General features: G+C 36.2%; 2 protein-coding genes across 2 annotated transcripts in view; one reads left to right on the forward strand and one right to left on the reverse strand.

The window, feature by feature from the left end:
• Nucleotides 1-6,833: 6,833 nt before the first annotated feature.
• Nucleotides 6,834-26,492, reverse strand: part of LOC123700672 (chromatin-remodeling ATPase INO80) — a 32,850-nt gene continuing 13,191 nt past the window's right edge. The window contains exons 19-29 of the mRNA XM_045647948.1: nucleotides 26,104-26,263; nucleotides 25,663-25,790; nucleotides 22,937-23,026; nucleotides 22,387-22,464; nucleotides 21,518-21,676; nucleotides 20,716-20,818; nucleotides 20,385-20,467; nucleotides 12,955-13,069; nucleotides 8,801-8,935; nucleotides 7,983-8,162; nucleotides 6,834-7,153 (exon numbers count right to left, since the gene is read on the reverse strand). Of these exons, the coding sequence (XP_045503904.1) occupies nucleotides 7,984-8,162; nucleotides 8,801-8,935; nucleotides 12,955-13,069; nucleotides 20,385-20,467; nucleotides 20,716-20,818; nucleotides 21,518-21,676; nucleotides 22,387-22,464; nucleotides 22,937-23,026; nucleotides 25,663-25,790; nucleotides 26,104-26,263 (1,230 nt within the window). The 3' untranslated portion in view covers nucleotides 6,834-7,153; nucleotide 7,983. The remainder of the gene's footprint in view (nucleotides 7,154-7,982; nucleotides 8,163-8,800; nucleotides 8,936-12,954; nucleotides 13,070-20,384; nucleotides 20,468-20,715; nucleotides 20,819-21,517; nucleotides 21,677-22,386; nucleotides 22,465-22,936; nucleotides 23,027-25,662; nucleotides 25,791-26,103; nucleotides 26,264-26,492) is intronic.
• Nucleotides 13,806-20,126, forward strand: LOC123700669. Its single transcript, XM_045647945.1, has 2 exons — nucleotides 13,806-14,536; nucleotides 19,227-20,126. The coding sequence occupies exons 1-2, from the start codon at nucleotides 14,239-14,241 to the stop codon at nucleotides 20,039-20,041; spliced, it is 1,113 nt and encodes a 370-aa protein (XP_045503901.1). The 5' UTR covers nucleotides 13,806-14,238; the 3' UTR covers nucleotides 20,042-20,126.

Raw genomic sequence — 26,492 nt, forward strand, 5'->3', positions numbered from 1 at the left:
CCCTGTATGTATTTTGTTGCATTTCTTTATTAAAATGATTAATTATTAAGTACAAGTAGGTAACTATAAAGTAAAATCGAATGTAGAACCGTAGATATCTGAATCATCATCAAACCAAAATTTTCCGCATTCTTACGATAGTTGAGTTTGCCTACAAGCTTAATTGAAAATGGGATGAATGTTATCTAATACTATATGGGCTATGTGGCCTGAAATAAATGAATTTTATTTATTTATTATTTATTTATTCTATCTATACTATAATAAAGGCTAATATTATAAAGCTGAAGAGTTTGTTTGTTAGATCGCGCTAATCTCACGAACTACTGGTCCAATTTGAAAAATTCTTTCGGTGTTAGATAGCCCATTTATCGAGGAAGGCTATAGGCTATATATCATCACGCTAAGATCAACAGGAGTAGAGAACTGCGGGTAAAACCGCAGGGCACAGCTAGTCATTAATAACCATAAACAAAATCACTACATAGTAGGTATAAAACAAAGTGCTTTTTCTGTCTCTATGACCGCCCTATGTCCCTTTGTATGCTTAAATCTTTAAAACTACGCACAGGATTTTGATAAGATTTTTTTTAATAGATGGAGTGATTCAAAAGGAAGGTTTTAGTTTATAATTTATTTGGTTTTAGACAAAGCGGACGAAGGCGCGGGCGGTAAGCTAGTAGACAATAAAGCGCACCATGCACTTTCCCGCGCGATCTTCCAAAAGCCATTATGCAGTCCAGACCATATAATATTGATCCAGCTAAATTTACACTACATATTATCAATATTACAACAGTTTGCGGGGCTAATGGAAAATCTATAGGTAATGACCGCGCTTTGCATAATGTACGCAAATATATCAAACGTCTACGAGCGTCGCGACGGCTTTTTCAACGATACCGGTATAGAGAAAATGTTTTGTAATAAATTATAAGGCATTTTAATAGAGTTGCAGCAGAAAAGGGTTCAAACTTAAGAATTTATATGAAATAATACACATAATAATGAACATATTTAAGTATATTTGCAATAGTTTAGTAGGTAGTTAGAAATATTACAATGTAACAAATAAAACTGTTTAATTTTCCATACAATTAAATTATAATTTACAAACGTTATTTAATTATGAATACATCATGCTAATTAACTTGTTATTACATTTATTTCTTATTTAATGGGTAAATAAGTTATAAATAGATACTGATGAATATCTAAATAAATATCCACTTTTAAAAACCATTCATCGCTGGCTCCATCAACGTACATTTTTTCTATTTCGCATAATGAGGTTTAAATTGTTTTATCTCCAGGGCAGTTTTTTAGGTCTTCAACATTAATATATCAACATATGGCCATTAATCACCAGTCCCTCCCTCTGCATGAATATATCATCACTTTCGCACCCCTGACTAAAACTGACGTTATAAGACCCTTCGGATGTACCTCTCAAATCCTTGTCCATTATAATGTATAGTGATTTTTGAGGAAAGAACCGCACTGATTGTAGTTTTTTTACTTTATGTAGAGTTCTGTTAACTCTTGTTTAAAAAAATATAAGTAATAATAATCGTATGTGGATGAACATTTTGATAAAAGTATATCTATTATTTCCAATTGATAATAATTAAATATTTATTCAAAGGATGGATGGAAATAATATGCCGTTCGTTGTACCTACGTGGCTACGTAGTACATTACTAGTTCGATCTATAAGCAGTGAACGATTTTCATTACTAACACAGGCTTTAGCTTATCCAAATATATTATTTATTTGTATAAATTTTAAGTTTTCAGTAAAGTAATTCAATTAATAAGACACAACTTGGACACAACGAAAGAAGTCTGTTTACAAAAGAACGCTTTGCATAAAAAGTGATGTGAGTTCTTCCTAAAAATTTTATCGGAAATGACACATTACACCCCCGTAATTCGGGGCCATTTTAACGAGAGCTTCAAACATGTTTTTATACACAAGAAATCTTATGGAACCCTCGAGAAATGGAGATGCGAGTAAAACGGCGGAGGTTGAGTAGCGCGCTTAAAAACATAAGAGTCGGTAAGTCAGCAAAGCGTGGAATGACGGATGTCTTTACAAGCTAGCTGAGATGTCGCGCGAGCTGAGGGCTGAGGTGCTTAAAGTTTACTGTATTTTGCATATGTTTAATGTTTACCTAATTCCTATAATTTTAAATATAAAAAACCATACATAGCAATAAAAGTTTTATACTACTAAGCATATTTTAGTATGAAGAAGATGATTAAATTTAATTATATTGTCCAGCTATATGAAGATCCGCTTTGACATCTGAAATCACATGATAGAAACTTCAACAGTGAAAATTTTCCCCACAAATTAATAACAGAACAACAAATAATAAGTATCAATCATCATTTTATTAACTTTTGACTATATAAAAACGTTTAAACAAACTGCACGGTAACTAATTACCCAAGTTTGAGAACCCTATGCTTGTGCATGATAACATATCGTCAGCGCGAAAGATAAGTATCCTCTACACCCCAACGTTTTTTACACCTCAAATTAAAACCTCAGCAAAAAACGTATCCAATTGCACCCCACAATATGGAAATAACGCTAAAACGTGTGTTTCATTTACGTGACGATTTTGTTATGACTGATATTCCTTATGGCAAAGAGGGATAGTTAAAATAGATGCAATTGGATAGTTTTAACTTTCAAAAATGATATGTATCAATATACTATCAATGTAGATACATAAAAATAGATGTAAAGACTTCAACGCATGCATGCAACGTGTACATACACTCTACATAATATAAACAATTGAACAATTTCCTTAAATACTTACAAGTTACAATCATAAAATATTTTTTTTTCGGAATAAGTCCTGCTGATATAACATGTATAACCTTCGGCCTTCCTTATTTTTAATTATCACATTAATTGAATTTTCAAATATTACGTAAGATAGAGCATTGAATTGTTCTCGAATAAGATTAACTAGTGTACATTTTACATATCTCATGATAGTATAACATGGATCCTGGACTCATGGAGATATTTATAATAGTTATTGGAATTATACAAAAAGTTGTGTACCTACATTAATATAATTATTAGGTAAGTACTTAGATAATACTAAAACATAACTATAGATTAGAAAAATTTTCATGTACACATGTCACATAATATAACAAGATTGTGATTTATCTGAATTAAAAAATAATTATTCGAGCAATTTTCCATACTTCAGAAAAAAAAACTCAACCTAAAATTAGTATACTTAGGTACCTACCATACATTGTCATAAATGACCCGAACAGTCCTAAAATTAAACGGTTCATTAAACAAATGATCCTCCAGTCATCCACTAACAAGGTACAGGAATGTATAGAAAAACCTGGAATCCTCTGAACATCGATAGCTCGATGATCGAATGCAAGGGCGGTGTGATGATGCATTGCTGCAAAAACATTCATACTTTGTAACTGTCAACACGTGATGAATGTGACGAGGTGCTGAGGTGGAAAATCGCATCATTTGATTTATGCTAATGGTGTTTATAAATAGATAATGTTAAGCTAAATGGAACTCCTGATTTTGAAAGATTTTTTTTCAGGTTATCTTTAGAATAATACCTAAACTTGATATTCGTAGTCATCGTAAGGTATTATAAGCTATAAGAAATTTGATCGCGTCAGAAAATCAGTGATGAAATGATATTTGCACAGGTTACTTTAATGCAGAAGTTCAAAATACTTAGGCTATTATGTAAGACGTTTTAACTTTTACCCACATTACAAATTTTTTTGGAAGAAATTGATCCAGAATCCAGATTGTTATCAGTTATTTTGATTTGATTTACCGAAACGTTTTATACAACATGATTTTTAAACATTTATAAAAAGTGTTAATTCTTTTTTTATAATATTCCTTGCAGTTCGAGGATGGTTCTTATGTAGAGAAAACGTGATATACCACGGGCGAAGCCGGGGCGGACCGCTAGTTGTCCATACAAACGAACACATTACAATCATGTTTAATGAATACTAAACCTTATTAATCAATATTCCCACTCTAGCCTAGCATGAAGCATCATACCTTTGGCCAATTATATTCCACTTCTACGAAATTTGAATACGAAGCACAGCTATCCTTACAATGGCAGGTGTCATTAAAAGTTGCTAACGGGCTATTAAATATGAAATCGCATACCAATGTAGGAAACCTTGAACTTCCTGTTATTCTATTATGTATGGTTCATTCAAGGAATCACTTGCGACACGACTAATTTGTATGTAGGCAGTGCTTGGTGATAATGACCGCCATGTGACTGCGTGTGATACGTAACCACGGCTAAAATACATGGAAAAACATTTTTCTAGCAGATACTAATAATATTATCAAAATATCCACACTAATATTATAAATGCGAAAGTAACTCTGTTTGTCTGTCTGTTACTCAATCACGCCTTAACTACTGAACCAATTTGCATGAAATTTGGTATAGAGATGTTTTGATACCCGACAAAGGACATAGGCTACTTTTTACCCCGAGACATAGAATAGATTTTATTCCGGAAATCCCACGGGATCGGGAACTATGCGAGTTTTTCTTTGACTGCGCGGGCGATGCCGCGGGTGGAAAGCTATACTTACTTATAGAATAAAATATATAGGACAATATATTAAGGGCACATTTATTTTAATCTTCATCCGATATGGAGCACTCATCTCTGGCTTTGATTATTATGAGGTATTATTAGTTAATTCTTTAATGAATCAAAGTATCGGATAGAGAATATTATGAATGCTTTGCTTAATTTCTAAAATGAAACTAGATTTGATTTAAACTTTAAAGAACATAATTAGAATACCTAACTTAAAACGCAGCCTATACTTTGCCTGCTTGTTTCTGATGATTATAACGTAGACCTCTTAACTAATTCATATTAAGATTAATATAAAACGTTATAGTATCTTAAGGTATCCGGTATCAGCGTTCTGACCATCATTTTTCTTCATCTCTTGTCATTGCGTACTAAGACCCCTGTAGAACCCCCATCCTGTTACAAATGACCCACAAAATTTCGGGTCACGTTTTATATTAGAGAATCTTAACATAAAATATTATAGTATCTTCACCGTGTGTGACGCGCTTTATTCTATAAATTATATTACTACCGGTGCAAATCCTGTAAAATATTGTTCAGCTGTTTCAAGATTAACTAAATGAAACAGCTTAAAAATAATATGATTAAAGTAATGACCGCCGCCCCTTTTTAAATCATCTAATAAAAACAAAAATCTTTCAACCGCTACTATTTTTTAATTTTTGCACATATAAAAGCGTACTCCACACTAGCCAACACTATCACGTCGATAGAGCCGTTAAGGAGGTCATCTCATTAGGCGCTCATTCACATGCGACCCCACGCCTTCGGTTCACTGAAACAACGCATTCCCACATAATAACTCAATATACCTGTAATTGATGCTTTTACGTATCTAATCAGTGGTCTACATTGCACATGTAGACTACTACCTACTTGATTATGTTTACGTGTAAATGTTTATCCTATAAACGTTCTGAAAATTACTCTGATACTGATTTTATTCATTTCGTGTAATAAATAAGGAGACTTAAAGTATTTGGAAAAAGTATTCCATCAATACTTACAATCCGTACTTTACGTCACTTATTACATGACAAAAAAACGTAATATTTTAAGCTCAGGTGCTAAGGGGCAAAAATAGAAAAAAATGGAAATTTACATGTTAAAATGCCTTAGTCTTTGAGAAGAAAAAGTCTATAATTATTTATTATTTGTAACAGCTATTGCTTGTGAAATTGTGATTCCGAGCGGCCCGATCGGACCACGGCACAATAAATTTTCTATTGTGTCTGTGATTCCGGGGGCTGAGTTATTAAATTGTTTTAAGTCCCGAATAATAATGTCTAGAATGGAGCTTGAATGAAAATCAATGAGTGAAACGGATGTAGGTACTTTTATTTGCCCTATTAACACCCCAACAGCATATTTTATTTTAATTTAATTAATGAATTAGTCAAACAGATCGCCAAAGAATCGCGGAAGTATGTCGTGACGCAGAATTTGCGAGCAGGCGCCGAAGTGTGCGCGACGCATGCTAAAATATGCGTGTACTATTTGATTGCCTCTAAATCATTTCAATATATCGAGATGTATTCATATAATAAGTACACTACATATCTTAAGTGAGGCTATGTTCTTTGAGTTATATTTTAAAATTATTGAGGATTGTTTTTAACGGACTGAAAAATTTTAGAGGCTCACGAAAATCGTATTTGTAGGTTGTAGTTTGAGTTAAGAGCATTATATCAAGAAAACTTACTTCTAATTATTAAGGTTATCTAATAATAAAATAGAATACTGTATGAATGAGTTTAGATTGTACTTGCTTTTGCTCGTGTCTTCGCATGCATCGAATTATAAGAAAAAAACTCAAGAGTCAAGACTTAGGAGCAGTAGTAACAAAGACGCACAAAAGAAATAGATATTATATAAAGTGTGATATAAAGATTTTATAGAATATAGACAATAGAACGGCTCATTGTCACGCTCAATTACTAAAAACCAACCCAAAAACTTACAAAACTGTTAAATTTTTTTTCAGATATGTAAAAAAACTAAACAAATATAAGCTCTTAATGCGTTTCTTTCATAAATTGCAATTCTTATAATATATAATCTATACATAAGTAAGGGGTAAGGTATAAATAAAATCACATTTGAGTTCATATCATAACTTTATTATAATAAATTGGCAGTTGTTTACATCTTTCAATGCATCGTTCTTTGTTCTTAATTATCAAGTATCGACAGATCAAAATTGATTGATAAATATACTAATGTATAAAACGGTTACAATAATTTGAAACAAACATAAATGCGAAAAAATGGTTTTAAACCAAATGAATTTTACGTCCAACTTAAGATAATTCCTAACTAAATGATTTACAATTAATGTCGTTTAATAAATATAACAAAGTTAAACTTCGCCAGCTAATGTTGTAAATGAAAAAAATATGTACATTATTTATATTGTCATCTTTTTGTGTAAAATTAAAATCAAATTGCACTACAGGTGGGTTTCTGCTTCCACAGCATCTGACATCGCCACAATCTGTAAAAGATGAATTGATATGGTTAAAATCGATTAAATATATTAACATATTGCGCATACTTCATATAAGATAAGAAATGTGTGCGTGAAAATTTATCTACTACGGGAAGTCCGCAGATAATTTTTTCAAATGTCGTTTTTTAAGGTAAAAACGCCAGAACTATTTCTAAAAAGTATCAAGAACTATATAATAGAACTCGACTGCACGCGGTAAGAACTCACATAATTTTTTTGATCTGCTAAGTTCACTAACATTGATTACCCACCTTATGGCGGAGGTGCGACCGGCACAAGTAGGGGCTCCCTAGGCCTGCACGGTCGTCTCGCGGGAGCCCGGGGCGCTGCGCCCCGCAGGGATTTACACCTTACAGTATCTGCTTATAGACGTTACACACGCGTCGTTATGTTGCAGCCCACCACTCCACTACACCGATCTACCGCACACTCTTTTCACAGAGGGTAAATCTTGCATAGTTACTCCCCGGGTAAATCTTGCATAGTTACTCCCCGGGTAAATCTTGCATAGTTACTCCCCGGGTAAATCTTGCATAGTTACTCCCTAGCTTCCGGAGATGGGTAAAGTGTGAAGTCCTATGTCCCCGTAGTGGGGTAAGGGGCAGATGCATTATGCATACATCTGTTTCATTGATCGATTTTTCTTTAGGGACAAGTAGGTGATCAGTTTTCTGTGTCCTACCAGACCGAGACATTTTTTTTTTCTTCGTCTCCACCGGGAATCGAATCCAGGATCTCTCGGTTCTACGCTCACGCGTCCACCACTGTACCAAGGATTCCGGAGATGGAGCTGTAGTTATATCAGATTACCCACCTCAGGGCGGAGGCGCCAGCGGCACCAGCAGGGGCTCCCGGGGCCTGCGCGGTCGCCGTACGGGAGCCCGGGGTGCTGCGCCCCGCAGGCGCGGCCGGCCGGGCCCGCGCCGCCCGCGGGACGGGCACCCGCCCCTCTCCACTATCTCGAGAGGCATGTCCGACTCTAATAGCAATGCACCTGCGGATAGGAAATACAATTATTTATATTTCGTTATCATCAAATTGCGAAATTACTCGTATTACATTGATAAACTCAAACTCAAACATTTATTAAACTTATTATCGCCTAAGAAACTCGAGCCCGCGGCGCTGCGGGCATCCGCGCGACTCGTTCGAGCTTTTCATGCGATAATAAGTATTATGGTAATGAAATTAAAGTTAAAATTCATATGGCACTGAAACTGCGCTCCGCTTTGCTGCGCTTCGCCGCTCTTTTGGTGTGAGTTGACCCTAAGCGCGAGGTATGGGCGACTTAGAATGTAAATATCAGTTCAAGAAAAGTAATTTTTAAATAAATTGATATCTGAATAATTCATACCTCATTAAATAAACTTTTTTTCCTCATATTTCGAATTTATTTTTAAATTCCTTAGAGAAATAAAAAAATATTTTTCTTTGTCATTTTTTACAAACTGCGTATTTTTAAAAATTTTTATGATCATTAAATGAATGGCTTACATTATGATAAAACTTCATGCAAAGTTCTAGAGTGGTCATCGCAGTACTTTAAAATCTACATGTATTATAATGGCGAAGCGCGGCAATATCCCCAATGCCCCATTGGTTAAATTAAACCAAAATCAAGTGCGCACATACCCGCAGCAACAGCGGACGCGTTGTCCGGGGGCGCAGGCTCGGGGCGCCGCGCTACGTGTCTTGAACCACGTGGACGGCCCCGCCGCCCGCCTCGGGCTGCACGGCCCCATGTACCGCGGGAACTGCTTGTATATGCTAGAAATAAAGAGTGACATGATCAAAATGAATGTATCATTTGATGTTAAAATATGGCCTACTAGATTCCCGCCCGCGGCTTCGCCCGCGTTTGCAAAGGAAAACCCGCATAGTTCCCGTTCCCGTGAGATTTCCGGGATAAAAACTATCCTGTGTTAATCCAAGTTACCCTCTATATGTGTGCTAAATTTCATTGTAATCGGTTCAGTAGTTTTTACGTGAAAAAGTAACAAACATCCATACATCCATACTTACAAACTTTCGCCTTTATAATATACAGTGGTGGACGTTTAATTAGAAACAGTAACACAATGGAGTAGTCATCAAGTTTATTTAACATTTGTGTATTAACGTATTAGAGATTAAGCACTATTTCATATTTAATGGAACACCCGTTTATCTAGTTTTATAAGAAATTGCTTAATTTTAATCAAACGTTAGCTTAAATTAATAAAATTAAAGAACTTTGAGTGCAGTCTGATTTCCGAGTATTTTCAGTCTGAACAACAAATTAGAAACAGCATGTTTCGAGTGTTCTAAAGTCAAAACCTATTAAAATGTCGTTAATATTTTTTTCTTCTACAAATACTTGCACCATTTTTTAACCATTCTGTCTAAAAGTTTCTGAAAATTAATTATCTTTGCAGCAAAAATGGATAAAAGTAGAATGTGACCCATCAACAATAAAAATAATTTTAAGTTTACATTTTGACAAAAACTGGAGTTACACGACAATTGCAAATCATTTAGAGTGTTTGATAAAAATATATTCAATGCTATAGTTTGTTTCAAAGAGCATGGTACTTCTGATTAAGTGCCTAGAAAAGCTCGACCATGAAAAACTACTGCTCGCGAGGATACGCAAATTATTCTTCTTGCAAAGATGGATCCATTTAAGGGTTCCAATTCTATTAGGAAATATGTTTTTGCAAACGTGTGACAATCTCATACAATCTAAGCTTCGACGTTGTAAAGCCGTTGTTGTCTATAAATATTATAACAATCTAAAAACAACCCCATACTATACCTATACAGCCTTACTTATAAAAACTGACTGATCTGTTGCTTAAACACCTCTCAGTTAAACAACTCTCAACTCCTTAAACAATGATTAAAATAATCTTACTTATAAACCTCTCTCAGCAGTCTCTCAACTAAGTAACGTCAATATATTTTTTTCTAGTAACATTATCGAAATTAAACCCGCTATTCACTAAAAACTTGACTAAAAATGTACTTTTTGACAAATATGAATGGTAGACTTTATTTTGTATGACATTTAACTGCGAATAAACTTTCAAAATATAATTATGTCATTTCTTTGTTATTTAATTTATTATTTAGCAATTGTTGTACAGCTGTGATTTATGTAAAATTATGTTTAATGTTTATCATATTTGTACAGTGAAAAATCAAATAACTGAAAATGAGCATCAATTATTATTAATCCTCCTTGCAAAAAAGCAGGGAAGAACTTATGAAGCAACAACAAGAGTTGCATGAAATTACAATCCAACAGGAAAGGGAGACTCATGAAAAAAGGCTCTAAATACTTACTTTGGAAGAGGAATATTATAAGAAAACAATAATAAATTTACAAATATATGAAAATATTTATTTAATTATAAAAATAAGTTTCAATATGGCTGTGTTGATGTTTTCCCTTGTTTTTCGCATTCATCTTATTATTCTTCTACATTATTAGGGACAGTTGGATTTGTTAATTGATTTTCAATGCCTGTAGGATCTAGAAAGAAACAAAAAAAAAGAATTAAAATATGGATAGGTAGCATTTATGTATTGGCATTATTAAATATACTTTGTTTGCATATGAAAGTATTTTGCGTAAATACCTACCTTGATTTAAAATAGACTCATTAATTATTATTAGTATTGTTAAATTGTGCAAAACTGCACCAGCAATAATCGTGATCTTGATCACGTGGAGGAATCCTCACAACGTTTCATTGAGAATGCGGAATCTTTGCTTCCACACCCCGAAGCAACGCTCGACAGTTATAGTAATTATTCCTCGTTCGCATGTGACTCAGATCGTACAATATGCTTCCCAAAACTACGACCGGAATTCTTCTTCTTTCAGGTCCAGAGAATTCACGCTCTGAATATAAATTTTTTTTTTGACGCCTACGAATTCTAAAATCACGAAGCACCTGCACATCATTCGTAAAATCTTTACTCAAACTATCAATATCCATTTTACCAGAGTTATTTTACTGCGAAGTGAATAAAAACACCACAAAAACACAAATAATATACTCTTGGCAACTACAAAACGTCAAATGTTTGACAATATATCCGCCATGATGTCTCTCAAATAGATTTAAAACAGGGTCGGACGTTTCTTAAATTTTGACATTATTTAACTGTTACTTAAACACCTCTCAACACTGAATTGGGTTTATAAGTGAAAAAAACGTTGATCAACAGCTAAGAGGGGCTCTTAAATTTGAGAGACGTTTATAAGTAAAGCTGCTAATGTTTCCTCCATGCTTAACTGTTGATTTATTATTATGTATGGTTAACTGGACGACGCAATGAACGAATCCTTTGCCATCAGAATTGATTAAATTAATTTGTTTCGTCCCAAAATAAAACTTTTTCACTGGCGGACTGTCCACAAGCTTTCTTAGAAAAAATTTAGCAAAATCGTCGTTCCCTGTACTGCCTAATAAGAAGCTGTACTTTCCTGGCGTCTCTCACAAACAATTTTACCACCTGCAAATTGATCTCATCGACACATGGCGTGGTTTATCTTCGGAAAAAAATAATTTTATAATAGAATTTGAGCTTTTAAATGGATCCATCTTTGCCAAAAGAATCATTTGCCTATCCTCGTGAGCAGTGATTTTTCATGGTCGAACTTTTCTAGACACTTGATCAGAAGTACCATGCTTTTTGAAATAGACTATAACATTGAATATCTTTTTATCGAACACTCTAAATGATTTGCAATTTTCCTGTAACTCCAGCTTTTGTCAAAATGTAAACTTAAGAGTATTTTTCTTGTTGATGGGTCACAAATCTTACTTTTACCCATTTTTATTAGAAAGTTAATTAATTTTCAGAAACTTTTTTTAAGAATGTTTAAAAAACGGTGCAAAATGCAAATATAGCAAAGAAGAAAAAAATATTGGCGGCATTGCAACAGGTTTTGACTTTGGAGTACTCGAACCATGCTGTTTCTAATTTGTTGTCCAGACTGAATATACTCGGAAATTAGACTTCACATAAAGTTGTTTAATTTTATTAATTTAAGCTAACGTTTGATTAAAATTAAGCAATTTCTTATAAAGCTAGATAAACGGGTGTTCTATTACATATGAAATAATGCTTAATCTCTAATACATTATTATACACAAATGTCAAATGAATTTGATGACTACTTCATTGTGTTACGTGTTTCTAATTAAAGGTCCACCACTGTATATTAAATACTTTTGGAATATAAATCGCGATGTGCCTTACTTTCTCATATTTAGCCATATAAGCTATAAATTATTGCAAACCGCACCTTCCAAAGACGGTTTTCATTTCAATTAGTAGTCATCGATCAAACAATAATAAAACAAATATGTACATCTTTCTATTTATATGGAACTAGTGGTCAGCCCCGGCTTCGCCCGTGGTACATATTTCGCAATAAAAGGTAGCCTATGTCCTTCCTCGGATATCAAAATACCTCCATACCAAATTTCATGCAAATTGATTCAGTACTTTAAACGTGATTGAGTAACAGACAGACAGACAGAGTTACTTTCGCATTTATAATATTAAACCTAAATTAAAACTAAACTACTGAACCAATTTTCATGAAATTTGGCATGGAGATATTTTGATACCCGAGAAAGGACATAGGCTTTTTTTATCCCGGCAAAATGACGCAATCCCGGAAATCCCACGGGGACGGGAACTATGCGGGTTTTTCTTTGACTGCGCGGGCGAACCCGCGGGCGGAAACCTAGTTTTAAATATAAACATTAATTAAATACAATACTCACACGTCGGCATGCTGTGCGACACGTCCACCATGAGGTCAGCTTCATCATCAACTTGCAGCGGACTGCCCGGTTCCGACGCTGACTCTCGAGCACGTTTCGATTCTGTGGCTGCCGGCTATGACAAACATATACATTTTTAAGTCAATAAGGGCTGATTTTTCAATCCTTGGTTAACCAAACTTATTCATCGAATAACGTATTAAACTACCATTTCAAAAATGTATTCTAATTGTCCGTATATGACAGTTTACAGGTGACATCTTAAAATGTTCGTATAATACTTTATTGGACGGATAAATTCTAACCAAGGATTGAAAAATCGGCCCTAAAGGAAATAACTCTTCCTATAATACAGTTGAAGTACACAAAACAGTAAATAATTTCAATAATTTTAATACATTCCCCCCGCGCGCTTGCAAGGGTTAAACGCATTCGCTCAGCTGTTACTTTAAAAAATAAAATCTGTGAATATGTCGTACAAAACTTTGGAAAATGTTATTCGTGAGTTGAATAAGACTGTGTTACATCTGCAAGATAAAGTAACTTCACTAGAAACGCTTATTCTTGAACAGAATTTGATTATAAAAGATTTTGTTGAAAGTAAACAAATGCGAGATCCGACGGTACATTTGAGTTCACCAAATAAAAAGTGTGATGAGGAAGAGGGTAACTCTAAGCTGCGGCCACTTCGCGATGCTCGTCTTCGTGCGCTTACGACTATCAACGTCGCGAAGCCCAAGGTGCGAGCAGGGAAGAAGACATTGCCGCTCGCATCTCCGTCCCCACCGAGCGGCACTGACGGCGAGATCACCCCTACTACGTGTGCTACGCAAGTCACGCTGAAATCGCAAGACGCGTTCGTGGATGCCGATGGTCCGGACGACCGTAACGGAGTCGGGGCTACAACGGATTGGGTCGACGTGAGGCGGCGTCGAGTTCGACGTGAGGCGAGAAATGTAGCTCGTGGTACGGCCGCGCCCGGTTCGACGTCATTGGAGGCGTCCGAACGTAAAAGTTACTTGCATATCTATTATTTAAAAAAAGGTACTACAGTCGAACAAATTATAAAACATTTGTTATGTATTTGCCCAAATGATAAATGTTTGGTGGAACAATTGAATTCGCGTGGTGACTATGCATCCTTTAAGTTGACAGTTCCCACAAAAAATTTGGACACTTATATGTCGCCTATTCATTGGGCGGAGGATGTGCACATAAAACCATGGCGTAGTGGATTTCGCAACCGTAAAACGACACAAAACCCCTAAATTAAAAACTATTTGTATGTTTTATCAAAACGTGCGTGGTTTGCGCTCAAAATTAGATGTATGTAAGAATTCTATATTAAGTGAACAATACGATGTTTATGCTTTAACTGAAACATTTTTAAATAGTAGTGTGTGTGACTCAGAGTTGTTTCCTAACGATTATGTTGTATTGCGTAAAGATCGGTGTAATGATTCAGGTTGGGGTGGTGTATTGTTAGCTATTCGAAATTGTTATGATATAAAAAATATTTGTATTAAAAATTACTTAAGTAGTTGTACTGATTGTCTCGAAATTACAGTAGCCACGGTCAAACGCAATGGCATTAATATGTTATTATGTGTGTTGTATATGTTACAGTCAAAACCCTGAACCAGTCAATAACGTTATTGACCGGTAAAATCAGTTAATAAGGATATTGACTAAGGGCGTCGGTTAATATCCTTATTAACTGATTTTATCTGATTAAACCAGTTAATAACGTTATTGACTAAGGGCATCGGTCAATATCCTTATTAACTGATTTTAAGTCGAGAAATCTAGTCAATATAGGTTTTAACCGACGTGCCCAGTCAAAACTCATAAAAAGTTAAGGACGTTAGTGAAATTATACTAGAAAATCATTTAAAAAGGTTCATAAAACTTTTTAAAGTGCAATATTTAAGAGTTTTATGTTTTATTAATTAATTCGGGGTATTGTTTGTAAACTGCAACCGCGCGAGAATACGTGCCCCAAAATATTTTTGAAGATGGCAATTGTGTTTTAATAACAACTAGGTTTCCGCCCGCAGCTTCGCCCGCGCAGTCAAAGTAAAACCGCATAGTTCCCGTTCCCGTGGGATTTCCGGGATTGCGTTAGTTTCTGATTTGATGGAGTGACCTGCAGGTGTACTTCGAAGACTGCTACTGGATCTAATAGACGAGTAGAGCTAGGTGTGCCGAGTTTGGGCTTGTTTTGTTAGTTATGTTGAGACCTTACCTCCGGACTTGATGGAGTGACCTGCAGGTGTACTTCGAAGACTGCTACTGGAACTAATAGACGAGTAGAGCTAGGTGTGCCGAGTTTGGGCTCGTTTTGTTAGTTATGTCGAGACCTTACCTCCTGACTTGATGGAGTGACTTGCAGGTGTACTACGAAGACTGCTACTGGAACTATTATACGAGTAGAGCTAGGTGTGCCGAGTTTGGGCTCGTTTTGTTAGTTATGTTGAGACCTTACCTCCGGACTTGATGAAGTGACCTGCAGGTGTACTTCGAAGACTGCTACTGGAAATAATAGACGAGTAGAGCTATGTGTGCCGAGTTTGGGCTCGTTTTGTTAGTAACGTTGAGACCTTACCTCCGGAATTGATGGAATGACCTGCAGGTGTACTTCGAAGACTGCTACTGGAACTATTATACGAGTAGAGCTAGGTGTGCCGAGTTTGGGCTCGTTTTGTTAGTTATGTTGAGACCTTACCTCCGAACTTGATGGAGTGACCTGCAGGTGTACTTCGAAGACTGCTACTGGAACTAATAGACGAGTAGAGCTAGGTGTGCCGAGTTTGGGCTCGTTTTGTTAGTTACGTTGAGATCTTACCTCCGGACTTGATGGAGTGACCTGCAGGTGTACTTCGAAGACTGCTACTAGAACTAACAGACAAGCAGAGCTAGATTTACCGAGTTTGGGCACGTTTTGTTAGTTATGTTGAAACCTTACCTCCGGACTTGATGGAGTGACCAGCAGGTACTAACAAAACGAGCCTAAACTCGGCACACCTAGCTCTACTCGTATAATAGTTCCAGTAGCAGTCTTCGAAATACACCTGCAGGTCACTCCATCAAGTCCGGAGGTAAGGTCTCAACATAACTAACAAAACGAGCCCAAACTCGGCACACCTAGCTCTACTCGTATAAAAGTTCAAGTAGCAGTCTTCGAAGTACACCTGCAGGTCATTCCATCAATTCCGGAGGTAAGATCTCAACGTAACTAACAAAACGAGCCCAAACTCGGCACACATAGCTCTACTCGTCTATTAGTTCCAGTAGCAGTCTTCGAAGTACACCTGCAGGTCACTCCATCAAGTCCGGAGGTAAGGTCTCAACGTAACTAACAAAACGAGCCCAAACTCGGCACACCTAGCTCTACTCGTCTATTAGTTCCAGTAGCAGTCTTCGAAGTACACCTGCAGGTCACTCCATCAAGTTCGGAGGTAAGGTCTCAACATAACTAACAAAACGAGCCCAAACTCGGCACACCTAGCTCTACTCGTCTATTAGTTCCAGTAGCAGTCTTCGAAGTACACCTGCAGGTCACTCCATCAAGTTCGGAGGTAAGGTCTCAACATAACTAACAAAACGAGCCCAAACTCGGCACACCTAGCTCTACTCGTATAATAGTTCCAGTAGCAGTCTTCGAAGTACACCTGCAGGTCACTCCATCAAGTTCGGAGGTAAGGTCTCAACGTAACTAACAAAACGAGCCCAAACTCGGCACACCTAGCTCTACTCGTCTATTAGTTCCAGTAGCAGTCTTCGAAGTACACCTGCAGGTCACTCCATCAAGTTCGGAGGTAAGGTCTCAACATAACTAACAAAACGAGCCCAAACTCGGCACACCTAGCTCTACTCGTCTATTAGTTCCAGTAGCAGTCTTCGAAGTACACCTGCAGGTCACTCCATCAAGTTCGGAGGTAAGGTCTCAACATAACTAACAAAACGAGCCCAAACTCGGCACACCTAGCTCTACTCGTCTATTAGATCCAGTAGCAGTCTTCGAAGTACACCTGCGGTCACTCCATCAAATCAGAAACTAACGCAATCCCGGAAATCCCACGGGAACGGGAACTATGCGGTTTTTCTTTGACTGCGCGGGCGAAGCTGCGGGCGGAAATCTAGTTGTTATTAAAACACAATTGCCATCTTCAAAAATATTTTGGGGCACGTATTCTCGCGCGGTTGCAGTTTACAAACAATACCCCGAATTAATTAATAAAACATAAAACTCTTAAATATTGCACTTTAAAAAGTTTTATGAACCTTTTTAAATGATTTTCTAGTATAATTTCACTAACGTCCTTAACTTTTTATGAGTTTTGACTGGGCACGTCGGTTAAAACCTATATTGACTAGATGTCTCGACTTAAAATCAGTTAATAAGGATATTGACCGATGCCCTTAGTCAATAACGTTATTAACTGGTTTAATCAGATAAAATCAGTTAATAAGGATATTAACCGACGCCCTTAGTCAATATCCTTATTAACTGATTTTACCGGTCAATAACGTTATTGACTGGTTCAGGGTTTTGACTGTAACATATATACCACCTGGTTCTAAGGATGACTTATATTATGATATTTTTAAAATATTAGAAGAATTAAGTACACGTTTCTCATCATATAAAATTGTAATATTTGGCGATTTTAACTTAAATTCAGCTTCAAAAAATGTTATTTACAAATATAATAATATGATTTCCTTCAGTAAGTTGCATCAGTATAATACTATTACGAATAAGATGGGTGGAATTCTTGACCTTGTATTAAGTAATGCCAGTAGCAGGGAATTACAGGTAAGTAGTGACACACCACCACTTGTCCCCATTGACAGTTATCATCCGTCTTTGTTGGTGAAATTAGCATATTTAAGGACTTACAATAAAAAAATTTCATGTGTACGGTCTCGCAGTAAACTAAATGAATGGAATTTTCGTAAAGCAGATTATAATGAATTATATGCGTGCATACAATCATTGCGTTGGGATGACGTTTATTCCTGTACTAGTGTAAATAGTGCCGTAGATAGTTTGTACACACAATTATCTAATTGTTTCAATAAATGCGTCCCAAAAAAGAGACATTCTATGAATAGTTCACGATATACTTATCCGACGTGGTTCACTACGGAAGTTGTAACTAATATAAAAATTAAATATTTTAATTTAAAAAAATATAAGCAGTTTGGTCTACAGTATAACCTTGAAATGTTTAAATACTATAGAAGTAAAGTAAAAATACTTATCAATCAGGCTTATCAGAACCATATAAAAAAAATTGAAGCCAACATTAAAGACGATCCCAAGAAATTCTGGGCATTTGTAAAGGAGCAGCGGTCATCAAGTAAGTTGCGTATCGAATATGACTATGATGGTGTTAAAGTAAGTGGTATTGACGCCGCAAATGCATTCGCTAAATATTTTCAATCAGTATTTTTAAAAGAAAAACCAAAACTTGATTATAAGGAGGCTTCGCTTGTATCCGGCGTCGCATCATCACGTATTTCTATAGATTACATTTCAAAATCTGATATAAAGCTTGCAATTCGGCGCCTTAAAGCGCATTTGGCAGCAGGTCCGGATAATATACCGCCGTTCATTATTAAAGACTGTATATCAATTTTTATTGAACCTCTTCACTACATATTTAATTTGTCTCTCCGAACAGATACGTATCCTACCGTATGGAAAACTTCGCGTGTTACACCGGTTCCAAAGAGTGGCTCCAAAGTGAGCATTGAGAACTATAGACCTATCGCGGTGCTATCTACTTTTGCAAAACTACTAGAAATTATTTTAAATAATCACGTCTCACAACAAATAAGTTCTCGATTATCGGATTGTCAGCACGGTTTTCGTGCCCGTAGATCAACGTCAACAAATTTGATTAATTTCGTCGACTACGCTTCTAAAAACTTAGATCGTAAAAAACAAATCGATGTCAGTTATTTCGACTTTAAAAAAGCGTTCGATCGCGTAGATAATGACGTCCTTTTGCGCAAATTTTCTGTGATTGGTTTCACTCCCAGGCTGGTAAAATATTTTGCAGACTACCTCCGGGATCGTTTTCAATTTGTACAACTTGGTAGTTATCGTTCAGATCCATATGCCATCAATTCTGGTATCAGTCAAGGCAGTACCCTCGGTCCTACTCAATTTCTAGTAATGATCAACGATCTTCCTGATGTTATTAGTTCTTCCCAGTGTCTTATGTTTGCTGACGACCTAAAATTATATTTGGCTATAGGTAGTATTGAGGATTGTCAGGCATTACAAAACGATATAAATAGCGTCTGCGAATGGAGTAAAATGAACCGTTTAGATCTTAATGAGGCAAAATGTAAAGTAATGACTTTTACTAGGAGTAAGTCTCCACATCTCTATGGCTATAAAGTTTCGGATAGGATTGTAGCTAGAGAGAATTCGATTCGTGATTTAGGCGTATTATTCGATCGTACCTTAAGTTTTAATGACCACATAATTGACTTATGCCAGAATGCATATAAAGCCCTTGGATTTATTTTTAGGCAGACTGCTCGTTTTAATGACAAAACTGTTATCATTAGCCTTTATTATGCATTTGTACGTAGTAAGCTCGAATATAACACTATCGTGTGGAGCCCACATGAAAAAAATTACAAGTTAATGATTGAGAAAATTCAACGTAAGTTCTCAAGATGCCTTTTCCAGAAGATGTATGGATATTATCCCTACTTATATCCATCCTTGTACGTAACGGGGATGGTTGGAATGGATACACTGGAACTACGACGCGAGCGCGCGCTTATGGTTCATTATTATCTGCTGTTAAATAACAAAATTGACAATCCCGTGGCACTGGGGGCCTGTGGTGTGTGGGCACCGAGCTGCTCCGTGCAGTGGCGCTCGCGTCCGCTGTTCGCGGAGAGCCTGCTCCGGACGCGAGCCGCTTGGAGTGCACCCACCCATCATGCACTCAATTTGTTAAATAAATTTTTACGTGCTAAATCTGAAGTTGACCTATTTAATGTTAATATTGTATCGTTTGTCTCTAATTGTACCTTATTTTTAAGTCAGACTTTCTAATAATTGTTATCTTTGTGCGTTTTGGTATGTTTTGTACTGTAAGTCAAAGATGTATAAATGAATGAATAAATAAATAAATAAATAAATAAATAAATAAATAAATAAACATCATTATAATATTTTTTTTATCCATTAAGAACATATTATGAGAGAATGTTGTTGAACATCAATTTTACTTTCTACCTAGACGATATTTCATTATTACGTACTATTTTTATTAAGTGGTTTTCAATGAATACACATAAATTCAGAATATTGGTCCTTCAAAAATTTAATCCGTTTCGAAGGATAAATATTCTTATTAAGGCGATATAATAATAGCTAGTTAAAAGAATCTACTTACTGCAGGCTGCGCAGGCAGTATACCCAGCTTCCGTTTTCTTTCTCTTTCCTCCATCATTTTCTTCTCTTCAGACTTTTGACGATCTGTTTAGCAAAAAAATAGACTATAATTTTTCATGTTTTTCATAATGATAATAAAAGACAAACAAGAACCACATTTTCACAGAAAATATGACGCCGAGAAAGTATGATGTTTTATCTTTTCTACACTGCAAACATCACCATTTTATTTACTTAAAAAAGCAAACTTATGTTACCAATGCAATTACTAAATTAAACTAAACATAACCTAAACTAAGAATCAAAATTATTAAGTATAAAAAAGTACTTACATTTGAGTTCAATTTCTTCGTCATCGAGAAGCAACGACACCACTTCTTTAGGTTTCAGCGTGTCAGGCTTGAAGTTACCGCCGCTGATCACCATTCGTTGAATCTACAGATTTAAGACACATTTATTGTTTTTATAACACTTTTGTTACTTTAAAAAATTACATAATCATTACAATGGCAGAATCCGTCCCCACTGGGATCGGGAGTTGTCACTTGAAAAAAGAAGAAGATAATCATTACAAGGCTGCAATTTGGGTGAATTAGACTTAAATTAAGCAATTGTATTCCTAGTTCACAGTCAGTTCTTTGAATTCGAATCAATTTTGTCACAGCATCGCATCGGTCAATAGCCCTGGTCCACACATAGCGAACAGCCTGAAGCAGCTCATTCTATGTGGACGAGTGAGTGTTTATATTTCAAATTTGAATATATTTAAGGTACTGTTGTGCTAAATTTGATTGTAAAGTAAACACTATGTTACCCAATGACCTATTATACTAGTAGACGCGGCATACGCCAACATCATTGCACTAAAAAACAGCGTAATTAATACATACCTACTTACTAACGCATTATCACCAATACAGTTGTTCTCTCTTTCACTCTCACGCACGAGACATAATACATGTCTCACTCATGTACTTCGTAATAACAACTGCCGATTAAAATATAAAAAGAACGTCCAGCCACGACGCTGAATGGTGCGTGACTAAGTGAAACTCGGGCACTTAGCTGAGTTTTTTCTTGCCAAAATAGAGAGCGGGTAACGTATCTAGCTTTTTTATATATCATAGATGTTACCTCACTCTTCTCCTTGGCTCGCTGCAGGATGCGTTCCTCGATGGTGCCCTTGCAGATGAGCCGGTACACCGTCACCTGCTTGGTCTGCCCCAGTCTGTGCGCGCGGTCCATGGCCTGCTGGTCCACCGTCGGGTTCCAGTCCGAGTCGTAGAATATCACCTGCATTACAATATATTCATAAAAAAAAACGTGTGGCACTCGGGGACTGCCGCGGTACAGCTATTGCATGCTATGCCTTCAAGCCACACCTCCGTGCCTGTCGGAGTGGGGAGCGTGAGGTTTTTTCGTTACGGAATTTCTAGATTCGGTCCCCGCGCTCAAGGCCCGCGACAGAAGCTATGCAATAGCTTAAAATTGTAGTCAACAACAAAAACTACAAAATTTAACTCAAAAACAAACAAAAGCTAAAAAATTTCAACCTTATTCAAATGCATCTAAATCTGATTTACAGGAATATTTTTTTTTAATCGATAATGGTGTTATTAATCGTCGAAGGTTAAACAATATTATATGACTATAAGTTACTTAGTTATTTAAAAAACAAAAAATGGTGGGGGAATATCTTGTTAACTACATTTTAAACAGACAAAGAGAAAAGAGTCGTGGATTATGTTATTTTTGTTCAGTGAGTGAAGCAGTAACTAAAAAAAAGAGTATGTGTACTTATGTACACGCGTTAGAAGTTATACTTCTTCGACGTATGGAAAAAAATACTAGAATATACAACTTGAACATAGTTACATACCACCTAGAACTAACTTCATGCTGTTAAATTTAAGTGTCGGTGTGCGCGCGCATCGTAAAAATTCACTCTCATCATTTTTCTCCATCGCGCCAAAAGAAGTATAACTTCAAATATATAAACTCACAGTATCAGCAGCGGTCAGATTGATGCCCAAGCCGCCGGCACGCGTCGACAGTAAGAACACAAATATGTCTGTGCGAGCCTGTACAAATTGAGATACTGAATCTTAATATATATAAATCTCGTGTCACAATGTTTGTCCTCAATGGACTCCTAAACCACTTAACCGATTATAATAAAATTCGCACACCATGTGCAGTTCGATCCAACTCGAGAGATAGGATAGTTTAAACATGTAGGTACCACGGGCGAAGCCGGGGCGAACCACTAGTAAATATATAAATCTAACAGGTAATATAAAAGATTGTATTTGCGTACAAAATTGTATTCAATGTGATAACGATGGAAGATAAATAAGAGAGAAGAAGTTTTTAAATCCAAAGCTTTTACTAGCTAATCTACTTCTTCAAAGGCAATAATGAAATTATTAAAAAAAAATATGTAGATAAATATACAGATTTTCTTCTACTTACAATGAATTCATGAAACAATTCATAAATATTCATCAAAATTACAATAAATTGATCAGTTTAATTTATTTTATCGTACTTTACCTGAAAATCAGCGACCATATCGCGACGCGCTGAAATCTTACTGGAACCGTCTAACCGCATATACTTGTGTTTCCTATGCCACATGTATTCCTATAAACAAACATTGCTTTAGTATGAACAATAAAAATATTGTAGTTTAAACATACCTTAATTAACACTTTTAATTCCTACAATTGAAGGAAAAAACTAGAACTCAATTTATTTACTTTTTTTAAGTAACGGTTACCGGTTAGATATACTTAGCCGACTACTTTAAACTCTATTTTTAACCTCTTCAAATACACAGTTTAAATTAAACTTTGTATACTTATCAAGGAGATACAATGACAACACAATTATTATGTTCAAGTTTTTTTTTGTTTTACTGTATTTATTTACTTTGTGCCTTTTTTAGTCTTTACATGAATTTAAATTAATAAATAAGTTACACTGACTCGACTGACCGGTTGGCTTGGTTGGTAGTGACCCTATCTTTCAAGCCAGAGGTTGTGGGTTCGATTCCCACCCAGGGCATATATTTGTGTTTGCTCTGTGTCTGGGTGTTAAATATCTATATAAGTATTTATTTAAAATTATACACCACTAGTTTTTAATCAGTACAAAAACTTTAAGGACATGTTAGCGAATACATTATTATCATATGTATGATATAAGAATTACATAACGTCGATAAAAAGCAAAGATATAGTCATTTGTTTATTTAAGAAAGTCTCACTTAAATCATGGACACATTGCAGAGTTCATTCACTTATTCGTTGATACTTGATAGTATTACCTAACCTAAACAATAAAATATGAAACGAGATGTAGGTACTAACTGTATTTAATTTTATAAATTCTAATTTCCCCTTCATACTTCATCCGGGCTTAGGACCGGCAAAATTACTTTTTTAGAATTAATTAAATACGTAGGATGTAATTAGTAATTACTAATTACAAAAAAAACGAATAAGTATCAAAATAAAATAAGGTATTCTGTGTTGAAAGAAAAAAGGAATTTTGGCGTATTTAAGAAATTAGAATCAGCTGCTATTTACAATAATTATTTACCTACATAACTAAAAATATTTTTTAATAATTCACTTAACTAACCTTACAAGTATTTTAATTGTCCTTCAAAATGTCCACCACCATTGTCAATACACAGACGGGCACGTTTAATTAAATTGTTTTTTAAAGAGAGAAGTACGGTTTTTTGTCTTTTCACTTCGTCAAAAGCGTCCAAAATGCGCTGTTTTAGTTCTTGAACACTAACCGGCTCACTTTTATAAACACGTCTCTTAATTTCACTCCACAAAAAGAAGTCTAAGGGTGTGAGGTCAGGTGAGCGAGGAGGCCAAGCTACAGGCCCGCCTCGACCGATCCAATGACTTCTAAACTCCGCTGTTAGAAATTCACGAACCGCGCTATGGTAGTGCGGTGGCGCGCCGTCTTGTTGGAACCAGAGGCCTCGTAAATTTGCTATCGGGATGTCCTCCAACATTGATGACATCATAGTCTGAAGTAAATTTAAATAATTTTCACCATTTAGACGCCCTTCTATGAAGTAAGGGCCAACGATGTTATCATTTAGTATTCCTGCCCAAACATTCACACTAAATCGGTGTTGGAAAGAATGCTCCCTTGTTAACATCGGGTTTCGAATCGACCACCAATGTTCGTTATGCTGGTTAAATAGGCCAACACGCGTAAACAAACATTCGTCGGTAAATAACACGTTTGCTTCGGTATTATTTAATATCCAGTTGCAAAATGAAATTCTCGGTCCATGATCAACGGCGGTTAATTCATGTGATTTCCTAAAGTGATACGGATGTAATCCAGCCTTGTTGACAATATTCCAGGCACAGGACTGGCTGATATTAAACCGTCGCGCAGCGTCATTCGTACTCCGTCGAGGATCTTCTTCAAAATATGCTAATACATCGTCGTAAACGTTTTGTGACAACGCCGGTCTTCCTCGTCCTGTACTGTGAGATGGTGCGTGAAACGAACCGTAGTCAAGTAAACGCTGGTAAGCATTTACCACGGTTCGTACATTCGGCGGTCGAGCGTTCGGGTACAATTCTCTGTACATACGTACTGCTGCACTAGCGTTTTCCCCACTCAAAAAATACGCACGAAGCATATGCACATAATCCCGCGATGTGAATTGATACGACCGCGACATCGTGCCGGGATAAACGTAAACAAACGTGGCGAAAAAAACCAACGAAAAAAAAAACAACAGAGCAAGTGTTCACTTCCGCAATTAGGCACTGTTTGACGCGTTGGTAGTTAGGAAGTGGGGACTGAGGTGCGGCGCGGGCGCAAAGGGAAAGGGAAAGGGACGGGGTGAGTTATGACTAATGCTGAGCTTTGACGCGAGTTTGCCGGAATTTATCAATGGAGCTGTGCTGCGGACCTACTCGAAATCGTACGCTAGAAAATTACAACACAATACGTAGCTACCTAGTGTAGGTCATTGATTAAATTATAGGTTTAACAATTTTTACATATTTATGTGGACAATTTTGGGACATTTCTGTTTGTTAGTGTTTTTAATTATTTCTTACACAAATATGATTGGTTATAGATACTTAACGTCCTGTAAAATTTTTTGTACTGATTAAAAAATAGTGGTGTATATATGTATGTTTATCAGCTATCTGGTTTCCATAACACAAGCGAAAGCTCAGTATGGGATCAGATCGTGCCGTGTGTGAAAAATTTATTTATTTACATACCTCTAAGAGATCAATCATTTTGGTCATCTGACTGTATATGAGCACCCTGTGTCCGCGCTCCTTCAGTCTTTTCAACAACGAATCTAATACTGTTAATTTGCCCGCATCGCTCACTAGCTGATTTTTATCTGGTAATAAAAAATAATTATATTAATCAAATTAATAAAAATGAGTTGTCTATGCTTGTTTGTGTTTACCTCGTGAACGTGAAAATACGAAAGACTTTTTTCGTTTTAAAATTTTCATTCTAAAATGTTATGTATTTTTATACAGAAAAATAGTACTTGTTTCGGGAAAAAATATCGCATTCTATTTTTTTTTTACTTTTTTTTTTTTGTATTGTATTGTATTCTCATAAAAACACTCGATTTCTGCCCGCGCGAAAAAGTTTCACTTCTGACACGTGTGGTCACACGCTTTTTTTATTTATTTGTTCCTCACCCGGCACCTGCAAGCTCGCCCAGCCGGTGCACGGGCGCGCGCCGCGCACGAGGCGCGCGAGCGTGTCGCCGCCGAGCCGCGACTCGCAGTGGGCGTGCCGCTTCATGTGGTACGCGTGCGAACGGGACACCGAGAAGCTCTGCCGGGTTGGCGCGCACACCTGACAAAATATACAGTTATTAAGCAATTTATAAATAACTAGCTTTCCGCCCGCGGCTTCGCCCGCGTTTTCAAAGAAAAACCCGCATAGTTCCCGTTCCCGTATAATTTCCGGGATAAAACCTATCCTGGGTGGTTAATCCAAGCTACCTATAAGTTACCTATATGTGTGCTAAATTTCATTGTAATCGGTTCGGTAAAGAGTAACAAACATACACACATACATCCGT

This window comes from Colias croceus, chromosome 20 (genome assembly GCF_905220415.1).
Source record: "Colias croceus chromosome 20, ilColCroc2.1".
Classification (NCBI taxonomy): domain Eukaryota; kingdom Metazoa; phylum Arthropoda; class Insecta; order Lepidoptera; family Pieridae; genus Colias; species Colias croceus.